This window comes from Egretta garzetta, unplaced genomic scaffold (genome assembly GCF_000687185.1).
Source record: "Egretta garzetta isolate BGI_Z169 unplaced genomic scaffold, ASM68718v1 scaffold768, whole genome shotgun sequence".
Classification (NCBI taxonomy): domain Eukaryota; kingdom Metazoa; phylum Chordata; class Aves; order Pelecaniformes; family Ardeidae; genus Egretta; species Egretta garzetta.
In genome coordinates, this window is record NW_009260594.1 from 297,870 (window position 1) to 316,885 (window position 19,016).

The following is a 19,016-nucleotide window of genomic DNA, read 5'->3' on the forward strand; positions in this document are numbered from 1 at the left end:
CTTTCCCTTACCTTCTCTGTTGGCCCTGCTTCTGCTGTAGGTGTTTCAAGCATTTGAACGGTTACAGTCCCCGGTTTAGTCATGACACAGGTGGGGGAAGCCTCAAAACAGGAGGTGCACCAGGTCTGGGCTGGGTTGCAACAGAGTTGGGCACAGGGCCCAGGAGGAAGCAGCGCGTGAGCCCAGCAGGGTGGCTGACCCGACATGTCCTCTCCTGGCCCAGCAGCAGCAGCGAGGGGCAGCCCTGCGCTTGGCCTCTTGCCTCTCCCTGCTCACAGGAAATTACATGCCCGCCCAGGCGACTCTTGGTTGTACGCATCCATCTCCCCGTCAGACTGTGCTCGGTGGGACAGTATGGGGAACGGTGGGTCTTTTGGGGGGGGAAAGCAGAAGGAACGAGCAACCCTTATGACAGGAGAAACTGTGAGACAACATAGGCAGCAAGAGAAAGAGGAGGAAGCTGGAGTGGGAAGCCACCTGCACCGCGTTCTCCTAACCTGTGAGAAGCAACTGCGCACACACCGGCTGACAGAGACACTCGTGTCACCGCTTACTCTCCTGCTCTTTCTCCTGCTTAGGGCTCCAGCTTCACCCAGACAAATCTCGCTCTGCCACAACAGGGCCAGGGAACAGGACAGCACGAGCTGCTCCTCCTGCACCTGCTCACACCCACACACTGGCTATTTCTACTGCTATTCTGCGCTCTGCGCTACCGCATCGTACATCAGTCACCGAGGGTGGCGGGAAAACATGCCTATTTTTTTACTTTACCCCAAGATGGATTAGGCATGAATTTAAACTTGACCAACACGAGGAAATTACCTGGAGTCACACTTGATTATTGGAAAGGTATCACAATGTGCTTTGTTTTCTTTCTCTGTTCTTAATTCTCTACCACTCTGCATTTCTTTTTGTCCTCTTCAGCTCAGTTTCATGCTTGTACCAATGCTCACGCCCCACCTCTGCATCCTGTCATTCCTCAGCTGGCAGTCATTCGGGGCTGCTATTTCTCATCGTCTGTCACGAAACACGTGGGATCCCTCCTTCCCACCCATTCTCTGATAAAGGTTTTATAGACGCTCTGCTTTAACGACCTGTTTCTCAGTCATTGCTTCAGCAAGAAAAATAAGATACAGAGGGGAAGAATATAAAAACCAAACAGAATAGATATAAAAATGTTCACACCATTCACATACTCGCTGTCACACCTCTACTCCACTTCACACTCATTTCCTCCGCAGTAAAATCACGAGAAAACAACACAGGCTATTATATTTCTAGGTTGCTTTTTTACTTCTTTGATGAAAATTGGAATACTATCCCACAATAATTAATACCGGGAAATTAAACCAGAAGACTGTAAAACTACAGCTGTGTCTCCTGGGGACAGCAGTATCTGAGCACGTTAGTATTTAGGAGGGGGCCCCTCGGTAGAGATTTGGAGGGCCTGTGTTTCTATTAGCTGCCGTGATCTCGCAGGGATGCCCTTTGCTCTCTCAGCTGTTTTCTCCTCCCAGTCTCCTCTCCCCAGGCGAGGAGAACAGCTACAGCTTGGCAGCAGACTGGTGGCCTCTCAGGAGAGAGGTAACACCCAGGCTGATGTCTTCTCATTGCAAATAGAAGGAAAATGCAAAACAGGGTAATGGGACCTGGCTCTGGAGTTACAGAGGCTTGATGCCGAGAGCCGTCACGAGCAGGATTTTGTGGCAGGCTATCTGACTCGGCAGATGTGTTCTTGCTGCTGTTCCCTTTCTCTCTGCTAGATATTGCATCAAGTGTTTCCCATCTGGTCCAGGGCTAGACCCACAGCTGCAGCGAGGCTACTGAAATAAGGGTGGTGAGCCAAGGAACACCAGGTTGTGTTGTACTCTTGTACAACAGAGCGCTTCGTGCAGGGCAGCCTCACCCAGCGTATGCTCAAATGTTCCATGTCCCCTCTGAGCCGAATGTGCGGGAGGTATGTCTGCCCTGGCTGAATGACTGCCCCTGGGGACCTGACCTTCCTGAAGCCTTTGGGTTAGAAAATAAACACAACAAACCCCACCACTTTGTTCCCTCAAACTGTGAAAGGTGGAGCAGCCTGCTGATCTGGAGAGCCTCTTCATACTGCCGCTGAGCTCTCCTAAGCAGCAGCAGCAGACTACGAGTTGTACTTGCTGCTTAGGAACGAGCAGGCAGTGCCAGGTACCTTCAAGCCCTGGCCATGCACACAGCACGCTTGGCTCCTCTGAAAGGTGGACGGACTTCCAAAACACATGGTCATCATGCATGACCACTCTGTCCACAGTCAGTCAGAGTGCAAGGATGGCTCAAGGTAATCGCTGTGGCTTCTGCAAATTATAATAATTATGAGTTTCATTCAATCTACACTGGATTAGTGTGGTCACGTAGATCTTTGTTGTTGTTGAGCATTCTGTGCCTCCCACAGACAAACATGGTCCTGGATGCCTCCAACCACCTGAGTTAAAACAACTAGCTCACAGCCTCAGACATAGCTGCACTAATTACAACAGCACTTGTCAGCCTGCTGACAATGAAATGTTGTACTGCAGATTTGTATGACTCTAGAATGACAGCTCCCAGAAGGAAATAGCTATCTGCTTCCAAGCTGGAATCAAAATGTCATCTCCTGACATAGGGTCATAAAACTGGACTTCATACTTATTTTCTGTGAAGAGAAAAATTAGGGCTACTTAAATTTACCTGAAACCATTGGCAGGTTTGCAAAACAATGCCCTCCAACTACTTCCTTGGCTTAGCCACGAGCAGCTCACTAGGGCTTGACTAGGGTGGAAAAGCTCCTGAAATCTGGAACTCGGGGGCTTAGCAAACGCACCTCTCCCCTTGTTTGCTCCTCAGTGGAAACCCTGTTTTTTCAGTCTCTCCCTTTGCTGACTCCATGAATCTCGGTCTTTTGCAATATCTCCTGCACTGAGTATTGTGTAGATGTTGAAGGGGTGGTGGGATTGTGCGCTGGCTTTTTGGGAAAGGTTATTAAGAGCATAAGAAAGTCAAAAGGTCAATGAACTAAGTAAAAAATTAACGGTTTCATTTTTTATCTTTTCACATTCAACATGAATTTTCCTGCAGGAAATGTGTTTATCTGTAATCTGCTCTGCAATAACTGCTATATGTTGATCTATTTGTCATAAGATCCTCTAGTACAGAACACTTTTGATACCAAAAGGGCATGGAGAACAGTATTAGCATGCTATTATTTGTAAGTATAACAGGATTTTCTATGATTCTAAGTACTGACATTTTGGCAAGTGGGGACCAGATCTCAGTGTTCTTGTTTCTTTAGAAGTACAAGGCACAAGGTCAAGTCTACACTGGACAACTAATAAATCAAAACCAGCCAAATGGCTTGTGAAGAATGGGGCTTGCACCAGTGCAGCTACAATAGCAACAGCATAACCGTTTTGGTGCAAATCCCCATTGTAAGATACTGCGTAAGTGTATAAAGTGACTTGTTCTAGTACAGTTGACTTGAAACCTGTGCCGCAGCAAGACAGCATAGAAAGGCCTTATACAACTCAGAATCAGACACTAGTGACAACTGTGTTTTATAAATCTCTTATATTCACCGAATATCTTTGTTGGTATAGCTAATGACATTTTAATCATATCCACTGGTCTCCCTGGAAATAACATCTTAATTGTCTGTCCCTTCCTTTATTATAGCTTTGTTTACATTATGGATCAGCACACAGGAAGCCCATTATTTTTTTTCCAAAACAACATATAAGCATTTAGTATGACTCGTTCTGCTTGTTCTAGGAAAAGTATTATTACAACCCATGAACACTCGTGAGGCTGACTAGAGGAATGACTCACTCCTGCCTCCTGCATACCTGAACATGAAATGACGCACCCAGCTTTCTGGAATTTCAGTGCAAAGTAGATTAGTAGCTCCAGTATTACATACAGAGAATTAAGGATCTAAATGTCAGAAGAATTAAACCATTTTGAGGTTTACAGAACAAAGGAACCATATGCATGAACACACAAAATCCTGGCAAAAAAAGAATTACTGTTCTATGATCAAAGAATGAAATGCGAGGGAACCGGATCACAGGTAAACAGAGACTGTCTTATGTTGCACAGATTTCAGAAAGCCAAGCAACAGCCATGCTCCTGATACAAAACAGCATTTTCCCACACTTAGGTTATTGAGAGATCCCTCCTGAGAAATGAAGAAGACCATCATACGAAACTTTGATGCCCTTTTGGACTGAAGGTACCTTTATCAGGAATCTCAGAGTACTTTCCAGGACTAGTGACACAAGTTGTTTTAGGAAGTCACAACTGCAGGCGTGCCTTCACCTAGAAACACACCCCAGGATACACTTTATGTGCTCTTGACATTTTATGCAGCTGCAAGCTTTCTAGACGCAGGGTTACTGATAAGCTGGTATGTTTTAAGGCCACAAGAGACCATTACAATAATTTAGCCTGACCTTCTTAATCAGATCTTCCACAGAGATCTGTTAATTTTTTTTGCACAAAACCTGTAATGTGCGAATCCTACAGTGTATCTTCTAGAAGGATGTCTAATTACTAGAGTATGTACACTGATCATTATGAAAACTGCGTAGGAATAATCTGCTAATTCCACATGTGCAATGCTCTTGGCTCCTCATGGCGGTCTGCAGACTTTCAAAGTTATAGCTGCCTTGAAAGTGTTTAAAGTGGGTTGTAGGGTGATCAAATTTATACAAAACTGTAGCAGCATGAAAGAAGCACAAACTAGGATATAAGGTACCTGCATATTTCTTCATCTAAACAGTGTTTTCTGTTTAGATATACTTTAATATATCTGAATTTAATTTCCTCATCTGGCAGTCTCATGTCACATAGAAACAGAGTACAGTATGAAATAATTGTACCTCTGTTGTTGTAAAATGATGTAATTTATTTTGCAAATATTCAGAGTCCCAAAGGGCAAAACTAGTTTTGAACTGTGAGAATTAGAAAGAACAATCTTGAATTTTTATGAAGAGATTGGAATGTTACAGTTGATAATAACCTGAATAAGGCTGAGTGAATCTCTTCATGAAAACAATTCTATTTCATGGAAGAGCTAGCAAGTTTAAAATGCAGCTCTACAAACCCATGTATACCATTTTAAAGCATACACAATTTCTTTTCATCAAGACTTTAAGCATATTTTCTCCAACTAATATGTATAAGCCAATTTAATGGGGCTATATCTCATGCCCCAAAAGAATTAGAGAAAATGTAGATATACACAAGAGGTCAAACTGACCTCTTTATAAACTAGACGGATGACACACAGCAGAGTGACATTTTTCACACTGAATTTAATTTTTAATTAAGATCGTATTTGAAACCCAGAAAAATCTTCAACAGGCGCTAATTTGACCTGTCCAGCTAATATAGCAGTTGGAGATCTAGCCGTTCCTTGTACAACTCAACATATGCTCTGACAGGAATAGAACAAGTGATACCACTGCTGAAACAGCAACAGTCCTCATTATAAATTAAACACATCAATATTGTAATGTGTATTATATATTTGACCAAAATGAGGGTTGAAAACTAATATGTCTACAAAGTAGCAGGCAGAAAGGCTTCTAACAACAGTTTCTCTGTTCCCTTTTTCCTTAGGCATGTTGTCTATACTATAAATCCAGGCAATGCATGGCTCACCTTTCTGAAGCATTTACAAGTCTTATGTTTTAAGTAAATAGAAAACATTAAGAAAAAAAAAATCTACACACTGAATTCCCAGCATTCCCCTAACCTAGAACTAATTCACTCACCACTTCACAAAGATTATTAATTCATTTCAGAATTATAAGATGCATGAGGTAGTTAAGTAAAAGAGCATGTTATTGACTGTTTGAATTTTCTTCTCATAAAATGGTTTGTCTTTAAGACAAACTCATGACTATTTATGGCACGATGCCATTTTTATGGCATTACTGTAAATCTTGGTACTAGCAAGTGTTTCTTCTTGAGACTTTCCTTTTTTGTCCTCCTAATTATTTTTATCTTCTTATATATTCTTACCTTCTCCTCAATTTTCTTTATTTCATCTAGTCTTAATTATAATCATAACAATGTCAAAATGGTTTGGAAATTATGAAAGTAAAATAACAGTGATGCAATAATGTTGGTCATAAGACAAAAACCTAACTTTCCCAAATCACAGTAACCTACTACCTGCAATCCAGTCTTCAAGCTGAGCAACAGTTCAGGCACTAACACAGCAAAACACTTAAAACACACGTTTAAATTAATCCTTATTTAGGACAACACAATAGTTGTGTTTAATTTTACACTAGTAGCTTAAAACTTTCCCAAATTAAATAATATTCTGCTTGGCTTCACCAATAACCTCTCTCTTGTATGTGAACTACAGTGACAAGACCACTGGTGACAGAACAGAGATCTCAGACGGGTTGTGGTACTGTGACTGCCAAATGTACAGTGACGAGATGAGTCAAAAGCCTTAACAACAGTGGAAAATCAATCGTATTTGAAAAGGTGTTAATGATTTTGCCCTCAGAGTAGACAAGGACAGAGATGATTTGACCATGTTAGTTAACAATGATTAAGCCACACTGAAAACTGTACTAACTAAAAAAAGTGGTTTGATGCCTTTGTTGCTATGGAAAAGATAACAAATTATTGACAAATATAGTGAGAAGCAAGAGCAAAGCATTACTTGCCTACATCTGCATCATTCTTGTGTGCTGTAAGGGAGACTGCAGGTTGCACTTTGTGAAAGCTATCATATACCATGTTGCAGCATTCTTTTTGCAGACGGAAGGAATTTGGTGTGAGTCTGTAGGAATCTCTACAGATACTCTTTCTGCTACACTCCCCCTTCTCAGAACCACAACCCTGCTGTATGTCCATAAATGAGAAACCATCATGTGGGATTATTTTTGATTTACAGCTCTGTAGCAGGGAGAGGAATCCGTTCTGTTACTCAGCCAACTATTGCACAACACCAGCAGGCAAAATGTTCCTTTAAGTGCAAAACATATAATCCCACTGGTGTCAACATGTAAGATTGAGGAATGTTGCCTTAAAACCTCTCTTTGTTTTCTGGACTCCTGAATTATTGGTGTGTAATTAAATTTTTTCTTCTAAATCAGTTTGGTACTATCAATAATAGTAATGTAACTTGACTGATGAGATAGATCCTAAAATATTTTCCTTTATGAAAAATGTTTTAAACACATACAATAAATATCACTGCTAAATATCAAAGACTGAATATTATCTCATTGCTGTAAAGTATGGGTGCAGTGAATAGTTCACAATTGAAGATATGTTCTTGTTTGGTTTCACACACAATGCAATTGAAACATGAAATATCCTTAAAGATGACCAAATTATTTGCTTAATGGCTAATTTGTTTTCTGTGATTTTTTTTGTTGTTTTTTTGTTGTTGTTTTTTTTTTTTTTAAGACTAAGTTGCAGAAGTAATGCAGCAGTGATTCAGCCTTGATGGAACTGTTTAAGGTGTGCACGTGACTGATTAGATGCAAAAGAGCATTAATTGAATTTGAACTCCATCAGCTGACAAGGATTTGCTTACCTCTGTGTCATCTTATGTTTCTTTCCTATTATCTGTAATAAGGATATTTCATCAGCTTCACCTGTTGTGTTCAACAGATGTAGCTACAAAAGTCTGGTGAACATTCATAAAAAAAGTTTCTTTAACTGAGTTTTAATAGTAATTAAAGCAGCCATGGAAAATACTTCCAGTGTAATAATCACTCTGGCTGTGAAAACTACCTCATGGATTTCACAAGAGCTTTTCAATCAAACTTGATCAGTTTACAAATAAAATTACATTTAAATATGTTCTGGCCTTAAAAATGCACCCTGGAGTTTGAAAGACAAGCTGAGTTAACTCCCACTGTTATTGGTAACATTAATTTAAATGAGATGCACAAAAGCTAAGAAGCAATTGAAGAATGTATTGGTATATTTATGCATACATATCTATATCAGATTACTGAAATTACTGATGATGACACACAAGTATCCAACCAGCCAGATTTTCCAGATTCCCATATCAGTTTCATTTGTGTAAACATGGCAATCAAATTTACCCTTCTTTAGAAGGACAAACCCCCCAAGGTGCCCAGAAGACAAATAGATATGACGTATAAAAATGTCACAAAGGACACTGAGGTGCAAAAGAAGAAAGTATCGAGGTTTTAGATATAAGACAGAGCAAAAAGTCATATAAGCTAGGTAAGATCAGATAGCTGGATGAGTTTTGTGGAAACAGAGGATGTGTTCTGCCTAAAAGAATCTCCATGATTCAAAAAGGCATTCAAATTACATCCAAAACTGAAACATTCTTGACTGTCAGTCTCTTCCTGTTTCCTGAAGAGATATAATTTCTTCCTGGTCGAATCAAGTTTACCCTAGTGATTTTTACTTAGAGAAATATTTGTAAAAAATTATTTAATTAATTTCTGTCTCATTTCCTTGTGATAGCTCTAGATGATTCTAAATTACATATATACAGATGAGCATGAGAAAAAAATACTTCAAAATCATCAGTAAAGCTATTTAGTTACTATAAAACAAACGTATAGATGAGTTACTTAATTTAACTCAAATTCTCCTAAGTAGGGAATAAATCCAAGGCCAAAAATCAGCTGTGGGTCTCCTCATGGGACTACAGAACAAATCCATTAGCTAGAAGGCACAATCATTGGCCCCAAAATACAAACAGGTACCTTGCAGAGATCAAGGTCAAGAAAACCTATATCGTTGTATTTCTAAATACAGGTATCTGCTGTTTATTCTTGCTTTTCAGTATCTTTATTTTTGTAGTAGAGATTCTCAGGTATGCAAGTTGTCCATGAACTCTAAACAACCTAAGTTTGTGACAGGCCTGGATGATATCAGAATGTTTATTATATTCAAATAAAAGTCAACATAATATCTAATCCTGGTAATTCCAAATCCCTTCTTATAGTATATGGAGTTCCTACAATCACAACTTTAAAATCTACATTTATCCTCAATATAGGATTGAGACTTGCATTTACAGAATAATTGAAGAGATTAAGTGAACTACCAATATTGTCACACAGTCACAGGCTTTGAAAAACCTTGGAGTAATAGATCTCTGTCTCTTGCAAAAACAAAGCACAGGAAACAAAGCTGATATGCATGACATCTCAGAAAGAGTAGTTACTCATTACAAGAATGAGATAGAAGACCTGTGTGTGTGTGTGTGTGTGTAGGTTTTGGGGGCTTTTTAAACTGTATTTATCATGTGCATCAGGCAGCAAATTGGAGCAGAACCTACAGCCAGCCTTTTTTTGCTGCCAGTGAGGCTTGAAAGCAGAAGAGTATCCAAAAATTGTTTCAGGAAGTGGATGAGAAAACTCTTGATCAAAGTCTCTGATAGAAGCACAGAAGCTTGGATCACGTCCTTGGGTTTCTAAATCACTTAATAGATATGTTTCCAGTCACTTAACTGGGAATTACTGTAGAGGCAGGACTGGGGGCTTAACCTATATAACTGGCACAGACAAAAGCCAGCCAGATGGCATTAGATTAAAAGAGTTCTCTTGCCCAAAACATAGCCCCTACATCCTTGACAGATTCTAAAACCAGCAGAGAATCTCCTCCTCTCTCCACTCTCTCATTATCATAAAGCTGACTTTTTAACAAACCTGCAGTTCTGTCCCCTGCCCTTGTAGTTCTGTAATAACTTAACAAATTGTTCAGATGAGAAAAGCATTTTTTTCTACTAACAAGATTCAAAAAGGCAAAATTTTAGTTAGACTTTTTTTTCTTTCAGGTACCTCAATTTTGTAACATTGCTGAAATAATGTTCATCAATTCCTGTAGCTCTTTTGGAGTTGCTAATATAAAAAGTAGTACAACTTAATACTTGAGTAAGCAATGCAATATAAAGATCTATTTTTGATCAGATGAGCAGAATAAGTATATTATTACTAAAAGTAAAATTCCTAAGATTTTAGATGTGCAAATTGTGTGTATAAAATTATTTGATTAAATGAACTGTGTGCTACTTCTAGCAGGAAGAAATACTTCCAAGCACCTCACTCAACCTAATGTCATAATCAGACTCTTCATGCACGTTGAGTAAGATCTGCCCAAACAATATAATAGATCTACATTTGGTCAATGCTCTGTTCACAATTTATTATAAACTATATTACTTAAGTCTGATCCTTATCACCAGAGGACTCAAACTTTGCTGCTAATGCAAACAATCTGAGGTATTTGCTAATGTGAAAACCTATAAAAAGGAAATATCATAATCTAGAAAGAGAATCTATGACAAAATTACATTTATCCCTCAAGCCTCCTGTCTCGTTCTAGATTTACCATTACTTCTATCACCTCATTATGTGAGCCAAATTTCCTTCTCTCATACAGAACTGCACAACTGCTACCCAAGTCCATAGTTTCAGTGTATTCCGTGAAAAGATGGTCTTATGTAAGTATCTACCACTTCTAAAGAAATCTCTACCTTCTCCAGCCAGCATGTTATTCAACAGCCACAGCAGTGCTGCACAGTGCTGATGAGAGGGAAGTAATGTGTTCCACTGAAAACCGGACAAGGAAATGCCTAAAATTGCAAGTTGACTGAAAGAGCAAAAGGAATTGAGTCAGCATTATGGGGAAAGGAAGGAATAGGGAGGGGTGAAACAAGCAGTATATTCTTCCAGAAAAAAAGCGTGTTCAAAGCAGATAACATGAAAAAGATAAGTGCTACTAGTATGCCATAAATAATCTAAAATTTACCTAATGCACCATTAAAATTTATGGATAAAATCCTCTTTCCTGGCCAAGATGTACTTGCATAACAAAGGCTCTCAGAGAGTTGGTTATAGCTTTCTGATTCACTACCCAGTTCACCTCTAGCACTGTGATGTGATTGGAGATGATTCATTAACAGAAGGAGCCAAATTGCAGTTTCTCTACCCTACAATCCCTTTAAGACACTGTTTAAATGGGCCATAAAACTGGTTACTATGTCAGCTCTTAATCCATTAAGAACTCTTCAGTCTGAAAGAGAAATTTCCTAGCGGGGGACCTCGGGTGGTTTTCTCTTATTTTGCAGAGCCTGAGCAATGTACCAGGGACACAGGACAGTGAATATGGCCTAAGGCTTTCCACTTACAACCTTCCCTCAGGTTTCTCCAGCTGTATGAATGCTTTAATTTCCCCAAAATAAACAGAGTTTATTTAGATGTATGATTGCATATCCATGTTTACAGATCGCTAAACTGCAAATCCAATTCAAATTTCTTGTGTTCGGGGGAACTGTATCCCTGGATGCAATGTGCCCTCTGAGCATGCATAATTTGAAACAGATGGTTCAACAGATGAGCTGCCAAACACACAAGGCCAATTCAAATGCCATCCAAAAGTAAAAGTTTAAGTGGGATGAAAGTTTTCCTTGTACCACTTCAGAAAAACATTGCCTATCTGCTTGGAAGATGTTATTTTCTCATTTTCTGCCTTTTTATTTATTCTTTTCCAATATGGCACACTCTAGAAAACAAAATCAGTTTTGCCAGCTACCAAGATTTTATCATGCATTTTGCAATTTTTTGATTGTTTTTTTACTAAAGCTCCAGCCTCTGGAGTTAAGAGCTTGCATGCGTTATTTGAGCTTTAATTAAAAAAAGCAAACAAGAAAGCAGCAAAATATAGGACCTTTTTGGCCTCCAAGGTTGCCAAGAAAAGCTTAAAAATGTGAACCCTGAAGGTTCAGAAACCAAAATTCCTTTTTAACTTACGCTTTGGTTGGCAGGGCTTAAGCACAAATAAATAATTCAAAATGCCTGGAGTATGAAGTCTACTGATTTCCCATTTAAACAATCTGATACAGGAACAGCTACCAGAAAGTTCTCCCCAGCTTGTAATACTTCCTAGCCTTTCCACAGGACCCCCTGCCAAACACTTGGTCCATGTCTTGCCTAAGTGGAGGCTTTGTTCCTGCTGGCATTATTATGCCTTAGGCAATGTCTTCACTGTAAAGTAAACCTGATTTAAAGCTACCATATGTCTCGATTTTCCCAAATATGCCAGTTTTTTCCATCTGGATTTTTTTCCTGAGGCCACACACACACATCTATGTACATCTGTATTTGTCTATTAATCTGTCCATCTCCCCTAACTCTGTATCTAGTTGTCTGAATAAGACCAGGAATCCTGACACAGTACATTCAAAAAACCCAGAGAATGGCAGATTGCATACTGCAGAGTTTCTCTGTGCATGACAAAAATCAAACATTTCCAAGAAGTAATTACACTGGCTGAGCATTCACCATACAGAATATGCCCATGTTGCTACTGGGAACAGAAATGACAGCCATCACTTGAGTCAGTCAAGCACTACTGAGATCAGTTATGCAGCAGAGTATTACCTATGCTTTGCACAGTCACTGCATCAGCTGATGCTGCATTGATTATCCCCAGAAATATTTGAAGTACTACAATGCTGCAACTAAGGATTTGTGGGTATACAGGATTCAAGCTAAAAACCACAAAGAAATTGTAAGTTGAGTTAACTCTGCAGCCAAGACAAATACTCAGGGTATAAAATTGGTCCACTACCTATAAGAAAAGGAACATTATCTTCCTTGTGTTTTAGAAATTCAGTGAAATGAGTAAATTTAATGCAGCGACTCCATAGTGATTAAACATATGAGACATCACCCCTGATATTTAACAGATTAAAGTTCCATCCAAAAGTGTAAAGCCAAGTAGACATAACATTTTACAGACAGAATGGGTTAATGTTATCAATATGTAAATGATAGTAGGATCAGGGAAAACTGTGGGTAGAATTTTGTTCTGTCTAAAATTGTCAGATATGTAAAACAAAATCTGAAAGACTGATAAGACAACAGTTCAGTTGCTACTCATTTTGCTGTATTCAGAAGACCTGCATCTTTCTCTAGTTGGCATACCAGAAACAGCATAATTAGAACTAGTCGGCATAAACTGGAGAGTGTAATACTAATGAAAAGCTCCTCATTTCTTATGCAATATGAATAGCAGAGCTTAACTGTGGCTATTTACATGCTTTAACCTTTAAGTCAAAGGGATAAATTTTGCTCTTGATTATGCATGTGTAACCACATCAACACCAATGGAACACATACGTATGAACAACTTTTGGTCTGTTCGTCCTGAACTGGAAACACCCGACTAAACTCATGCCTTCATTTGTTGATATCTGACTTTGAACGACTTAATGCTGCAAATCTACAAACAATATTGCAAACTTGACCAGTAAATTAAAACAAACTATCTATTGTGTATATCTCAAGTAAATATACAACTGTAAGAAACTATGGAATCCTAAACATTATCAACTTCGGCTTATGCTATGGAAATCTAGGTCTCACTGTATACCCCAGACTATTTTTATAGTTAGACTTGCTTGTTAGTATAATCCTCAAAAGTTTATTTAAAAAAAAAAATTCTCTTGCGCAATGGAAAGCAAATGATGTAACTCTCCATTCTCTGACAATTGTCCAGAGAATTCAGTTAACTCAAGTAGCATTTACAGATTATAATATTAATGTTATTATAGCATTTGCTTAGAAGTTATGTTGCAGTTACTGTTCAAACTAAATAGTTATCAAGGCACTTGGAAGTATGAATAAAACAGACTGAACTTTTGAAACTTGGAAGCAAACAGATGCAACAAGGCCTGGATTTTCATCAAGTTCATGTCTTACAAACCGAGTAACAGAACTGCCCTGTGCGTGCTGCTGCCTATGAGCTGAGTAGGATTCCCTTTGTTTCAGTCTGTGACATCCAGAGGAGAGCAACTAGGATGATAAAGGGACTGGACCATCTCCCCTAGGAGGAAAGGCTGAGAGAGTTGGGCTTGTTCAGCCTGAAGAAGAGAAGACTGAGAGGGGACCTCATGAATACATACAAATATCTTAAGGGCGGAAGTCACGAGGATGGAGCCAGACTCTTTGCAGTGGTGCCCAGCGACAGGACAAGGGGCAATGGGTACAAACGGAAACATAAGAGGTTTCAGTTGAATATGAGGAAGAACTTCTTTACTCTGAGGGTGACGGAGCACTGGAACAGGCTGCCCAGGGGGGTTGTGGAGTCTCCTTCTCTGGAGATATTCAAAGCCTGCCTAGACAAAGTCCTGTGTAACATGCTCTAGGAGAACCTGCTTTAGCAGGGGGTTGGACTAGATGATCTCCCAAGGTCCCTTCCAACCCTTGCAATTCTGTGATTCTGTGATCTGGGCTTATTTCAGCAGTTCTGAGCAACTTCAGCTTCAGTGAAAGACAGTTAAAAAATGGGCAAAATAAGTTTTGACTACTGCAGTGTAAAATTAGGCTACAATATCATTAAAGATCCACGCAGAAATTCTGCTTTTTTACTGGGGAAAAAAATCCCAAAGCCCTCCTTGAAAGGGTATCTATAGAGTCCCTTGGCTAACTCTGTGAAAATAAGAACATAATAGAGCTAGTGGCTCAGAACAAAGGTCTAAGTAGCCCAGTGTCCAGTCTCCAGCAGTGGCAATAGCTAGTAGCTATGGATGGTAGGAGTAGATAAGCATATAGAGTGACTGCCCTGGTGTACATCCCAAATCTGCAATGATTTGCAGCTCAGAAGTCACCTGAGCTGGACTTGTTTAATTGGTGTGAGTGGTTGTTTTAGTCTAGACAGCTGATGAACGTGTCCTGTATGTCCCAGGTTGGAACAATCTAAGGTTGGAAACCTAGCCAGGGTGGGCTAGGGCTTTCCCCTGATCTTTGAACTTGGGTTTTCTTCCTACTGATACGGAGCTGATGAAGCTGCAGGAGATGCTGCTATGAACCGAAGCCTCACTTCATCTGGGAATCAGATGCGGTAGCATCCTGCACATGAGTCTGCTAGTTCACACATAGCCAGAATAGTCTCCTGACAGCTCCTGAGAGCTGTCAAAGTAGCAAAACACCCATCTGCTCTCTAAATTGAGGTCCAAGTGCAGATCATGATTTTTGGGGAGCAATTTGAGTTTATTCTGCCAATTCTGGTGGCTACTTATTTTTTTTCTACTACATAAATCCTCCCCTTCTTTTTCCATTTCCCATGGGGGGGAGGAAGGAGGAGGGGGGGGGGAGAGAAATGAGTAGGATGAAAAAATAATTTCTGCATTTTTGCTTCCATCAGAACAAGGAGGAAGCAAAATTAAGCAGGCGCCAAAAAGGATTATCTTAATTCTCAGATAAGAAGAAAAAGACTTCTCCAATTTTTGGTAGGATAAACCCTGCTACCTTTGCCTCCCATCCTTATACAAAAAACAGTAACCCTAAAGAAAGATCTTTTTGGCATCCTAAAATCAGGGCAGTATTAGATGAGGGATTACACTGTACACGGGGCTCCTCCTATGTAGAAATCACTAGGAGTGATTTTAGATCTAAAGCAAAATGTTTTGGCCTTAAATCCCAGAATGAGATGCAGAAGGAGCTGGAAATCTATTCTAAATTGACACAGCTGAAACTTAGTTTTAATAGACACCCCTTTAATACTTCTAGCTATGGAAATAAAAAGAGTAACAGAAGCACTCATGGGATAGTGCTTATTCTATATACTTGTGTTTTATGATGGATTGCTCAGCTCTAGGTCTCCTTGACTTTACTTTTACCCTCCCTTTGATCTCCTTAGATTTCCCACCTAGTACCCTAAAAATTACCATAGCCAGGCTTATGCTTAAGTGTAATAAATTATTTCTGCTTTTTACCTGGACACAAAAAAAAAAAAAGAAAATATATACTTCCTCCAGATTTTAATATGACTTTGTACCAGACAGCATGGTTCATAAAGAACCTAATAATATGCATATACCTCGGAACCTACTTGTGTATGTGTATACACAAGCTTTAAATACTAGCTTGGACATTGCTGTATCTATTAATAACAAATAAATATAGTGTATAAAGAAAAAATAAACACTCCTTACTGAAAATAAACATAGCATATAATGCTTATGATTAGGGACAATACTCTTAAAATATTAAATCAGTTCTTTCTTACCCTTGCTAAATTTGCTACACATCAAACTACTGTAAATAGTCTAAATTTTGTGAGAAGACAACATATCTATTGCATTCTTGCAAAACAAATTGACTACAAAGAGCAAGTAACCTTATTTTAAACATATTAATAGGCCAAACACTCTGAAAAGAGGTGATGGTGGGAAAGTTTTGGGAAAAGAGATTATGCTTATTTGCCTTTTTGTACAGGCTGCAGTGAAGTAAACATTCCAGTTGAGCAGCATTCCTCTATATCTTTTCAAAGTCTCTGTGGAGACTAAAGTAGAAATCGCTTATTTGTGGTTGAGAAAATAGCATGGACTTCTGTATTAAATTTTAAATAAATTCTGCCCACAAGATGATAAGATGCTTAAATCAAATGATGAGATGTTATGCATCTAAGCAATGCATTAGATGTATAAAATGTGATTCAGCATGCTGTGAACTCTAAACTCGTGTTCTCAGCAAAGACATCAGGCCTGTTGTTCTCAAGACTAAATTATGATGTTGCATGTTTTATAATAAAATAATACCAAGATTACAGTGAATTGTTCACCCTGCAAAATTCATGCCAGCATTTTTCCAGTTGCTAGATTGATTTCCAGATTACCAGAGCTCAGTCTGTGTGCAGATGGAAAATAGCTCATATTACGGTTTCTTCAGTATAAAGGCTAGGCAAATATTTTATTCTTTTCAACTAGATTTATAGTACATTTAAGTCACAGATTTTGTTAGAAGGTGCTTTCCCCATTAAATATGTATTGTTGTTAATGCCTTCATCTCTAAACACTGAAAGATCTCAAGTGTGATCGGGACACGTGGGAGGAATTCTCTGCCCTCTGTGTAAAGAGAGTAAGAAGATACCCACATTTCTAAATGGCAAAGCCCCTTAGCAAGTTCAGAAATGTACTTCTTGAAGAAATGTTGAGTCCTAAATCGTCAGTTTACATCTCTTGCAACTCCCAGACAATGTCATTATGTCAAACTCTCCTGCAAAACTGTAACCTGAATTTACTTTTTTTATGAGACCATACCAAAAGTTAAGTTATGTTATTGTTACAAAGCTACTCAAATTTACAATGCCCTTAAATTGTGTTTCTCTGTAGACCTTGTAACAGGCTTTGGTCAGTAAGTGAGTCACTTGAATTGCTTAACTGAATACCATCACACACTGTTTTTAACACACGCTGCGACATTTGACAAACCTTTCCTAGTCCTGTAAAGTACTGGTGCCAGTTAGGTGAGTCAGCTGCATCTTTGTTGCATCATCCCCCAGACATACAGCACTACTGGAGAGGATTAAATAACTCTAGATAAAATAAATCTTAGTTTCAGAATAATTTCTATCTATTTTAAATGCAAGAGAGATTCTTCAGCCCTTTCTTAAATGGTACCACATTTTGGCCGAACACATTCCATGTGTTTTGGGGAAATGGCTCCAATATGATAATACTCTCCAGTGCAGCTCTAAACATGACATGAAAGGATGAGAATCTGGACAATAATAAGGCAGATCTTCACAATGTTCAGCAAGAAAAGTCCCTTCTCTTGTGAAACCTAGTTTAAACACAGCCATAAGCTGTAAGTAGAAACAGAACAGGGACTCTGAGGCCTGAGAACTTTAATTCCATACAACCTGTGGTAATTTTATTTTTTCTGGTGTATGATAATATGGAGCCATTTAAAAGACTCAGAAAAGCCTGCTTAGCCCTCAACAAGGTTCCCCATCCCTGACCTAGAGGAATTTATGACAATTCATTAAGATCAGAGAAAAACTAGATTAAAATGGACAGAATTGGGAAAATTTATTGCTAATAGCTTTTATTTGCTGGGATCATACAGGAATTGGCAAGGAAGGCCCAAGATAGAATTATCTGTTTGCCAGAGAAAGACAGAGAACCAACTACTGTCTTCGTTCCGCTGTATTGCTGATTTTTTCATAAACATTTGTATTAAAAACTGTGACAGTATAATAAATCTATTCAGAAAATCTACTTACGATGGCACTTATTGGCATACTTGATTTGATTATCTTCTTTTAAGAATGACTGCTTGTAGGGTAAAGGTGATTCTCTCCCGTCTATCTTCTTCTCCGTAACCCCCTAAACCAAACATAATTCTGAAGAAATAAAATAAAAAATGTTTAGGCTCTGACATTGTTCCTGTTCTTAATGTAGTAAGCATATGCATAGAAGGACTAAAAAATACCTTTAAAGGACAGTAGCAGGAGACTGAAGATGACACAGAAGGCTTGATCTTCTACTTGACTCTAGTTTATTTGTGCTTTTGTTACCCACAAAAAAATCAAATGGAGGAAATTTTTTCCTGAAGGCACAAATAAAAGATATTACTTGCTACCAACAAGCAGAAAAAGAATCATCCACCATCAGGCTAAAATATAATTTCTTAATGATGATGATTATGTTGTCAGCAGTTGGCACAGTGACCTGATAGGACAAGAGATACAAAATGAAACTACCAGCCCATTTCTGAAGTGGGAAAAGAAAAGGAAACAAAATGTCATTTGTTCTCTTCTCAAATGGCTTCCTTATGTTCTACAGAACCCCAAGCAATTGCAGCTGTTGGGAGAAGCTAAAGCTACTTTCACTGCTGCCAGTCATGCTCCCAGACACCCTTAAGGAAACCCGCAAGCCACACAACTTCATCACTGAGGTTCTTCAAAATGAGTTCAGCTATAACTTCAGGAAAATTTACAATAGAAAAGCACTTTCCTCTTAAAGAATCAGACTTTCAGTATACTGCTGCTTCTCATTCTCTCTACCCTGTTCCTTCACTGGTATTTACTCTAAAATGGCAGTACCTTCCTCTTGGCTGGAAACCACACAGATTTAAACTGTAATGGCCAAAAAACCCCCTAGATGTAATTGATTGGACAAGCTTCGAGAAAGGAAAAGAACATAGAAGAAATTTTTAAAAGTAGGGTGCAAGTTCTGAGGCATATCTGAGGTT

At 38.9% G+C, this 19,016-nt stretch overlaps 1 protein-coding gene across 7 annotated transcripts in view; it reads right to left on the reverse strand.

Annotated features, from left to right (window-relative positions):
• The window catches only part of EPS15 (epidermal growth factor receptor pathway substrate 15), a 70,898-nt gene extending 52,548 nt beyond the window's left edge, over nucleotides 1–18,350 (reverse strand). For 6 of the 7 annotated variants that reach the window (XM_035900195.1, XM_035900197.1, XM_009644632.2 and 3 more), the window contains exon 1: nucleotides 12–76. In XM_035900195.1, coding sequence (XP_035756088.1) covers nucleotides 12–53 — 42 coding nt within the window. In that variant the 5' untranslated portion in view covers nucleotides 54–76. Of the gene's footprint in view, nucleotides 1–11; nucleotides 77–18,045; nucleotides 18,166–18,254 lie in introns of those variants that run through there. The other variant, XM_035900194.1, reaches the window with a different exon arrangement.
• Nucleotides 18,351–19,016: the final 666 nt, after the last annotated feature.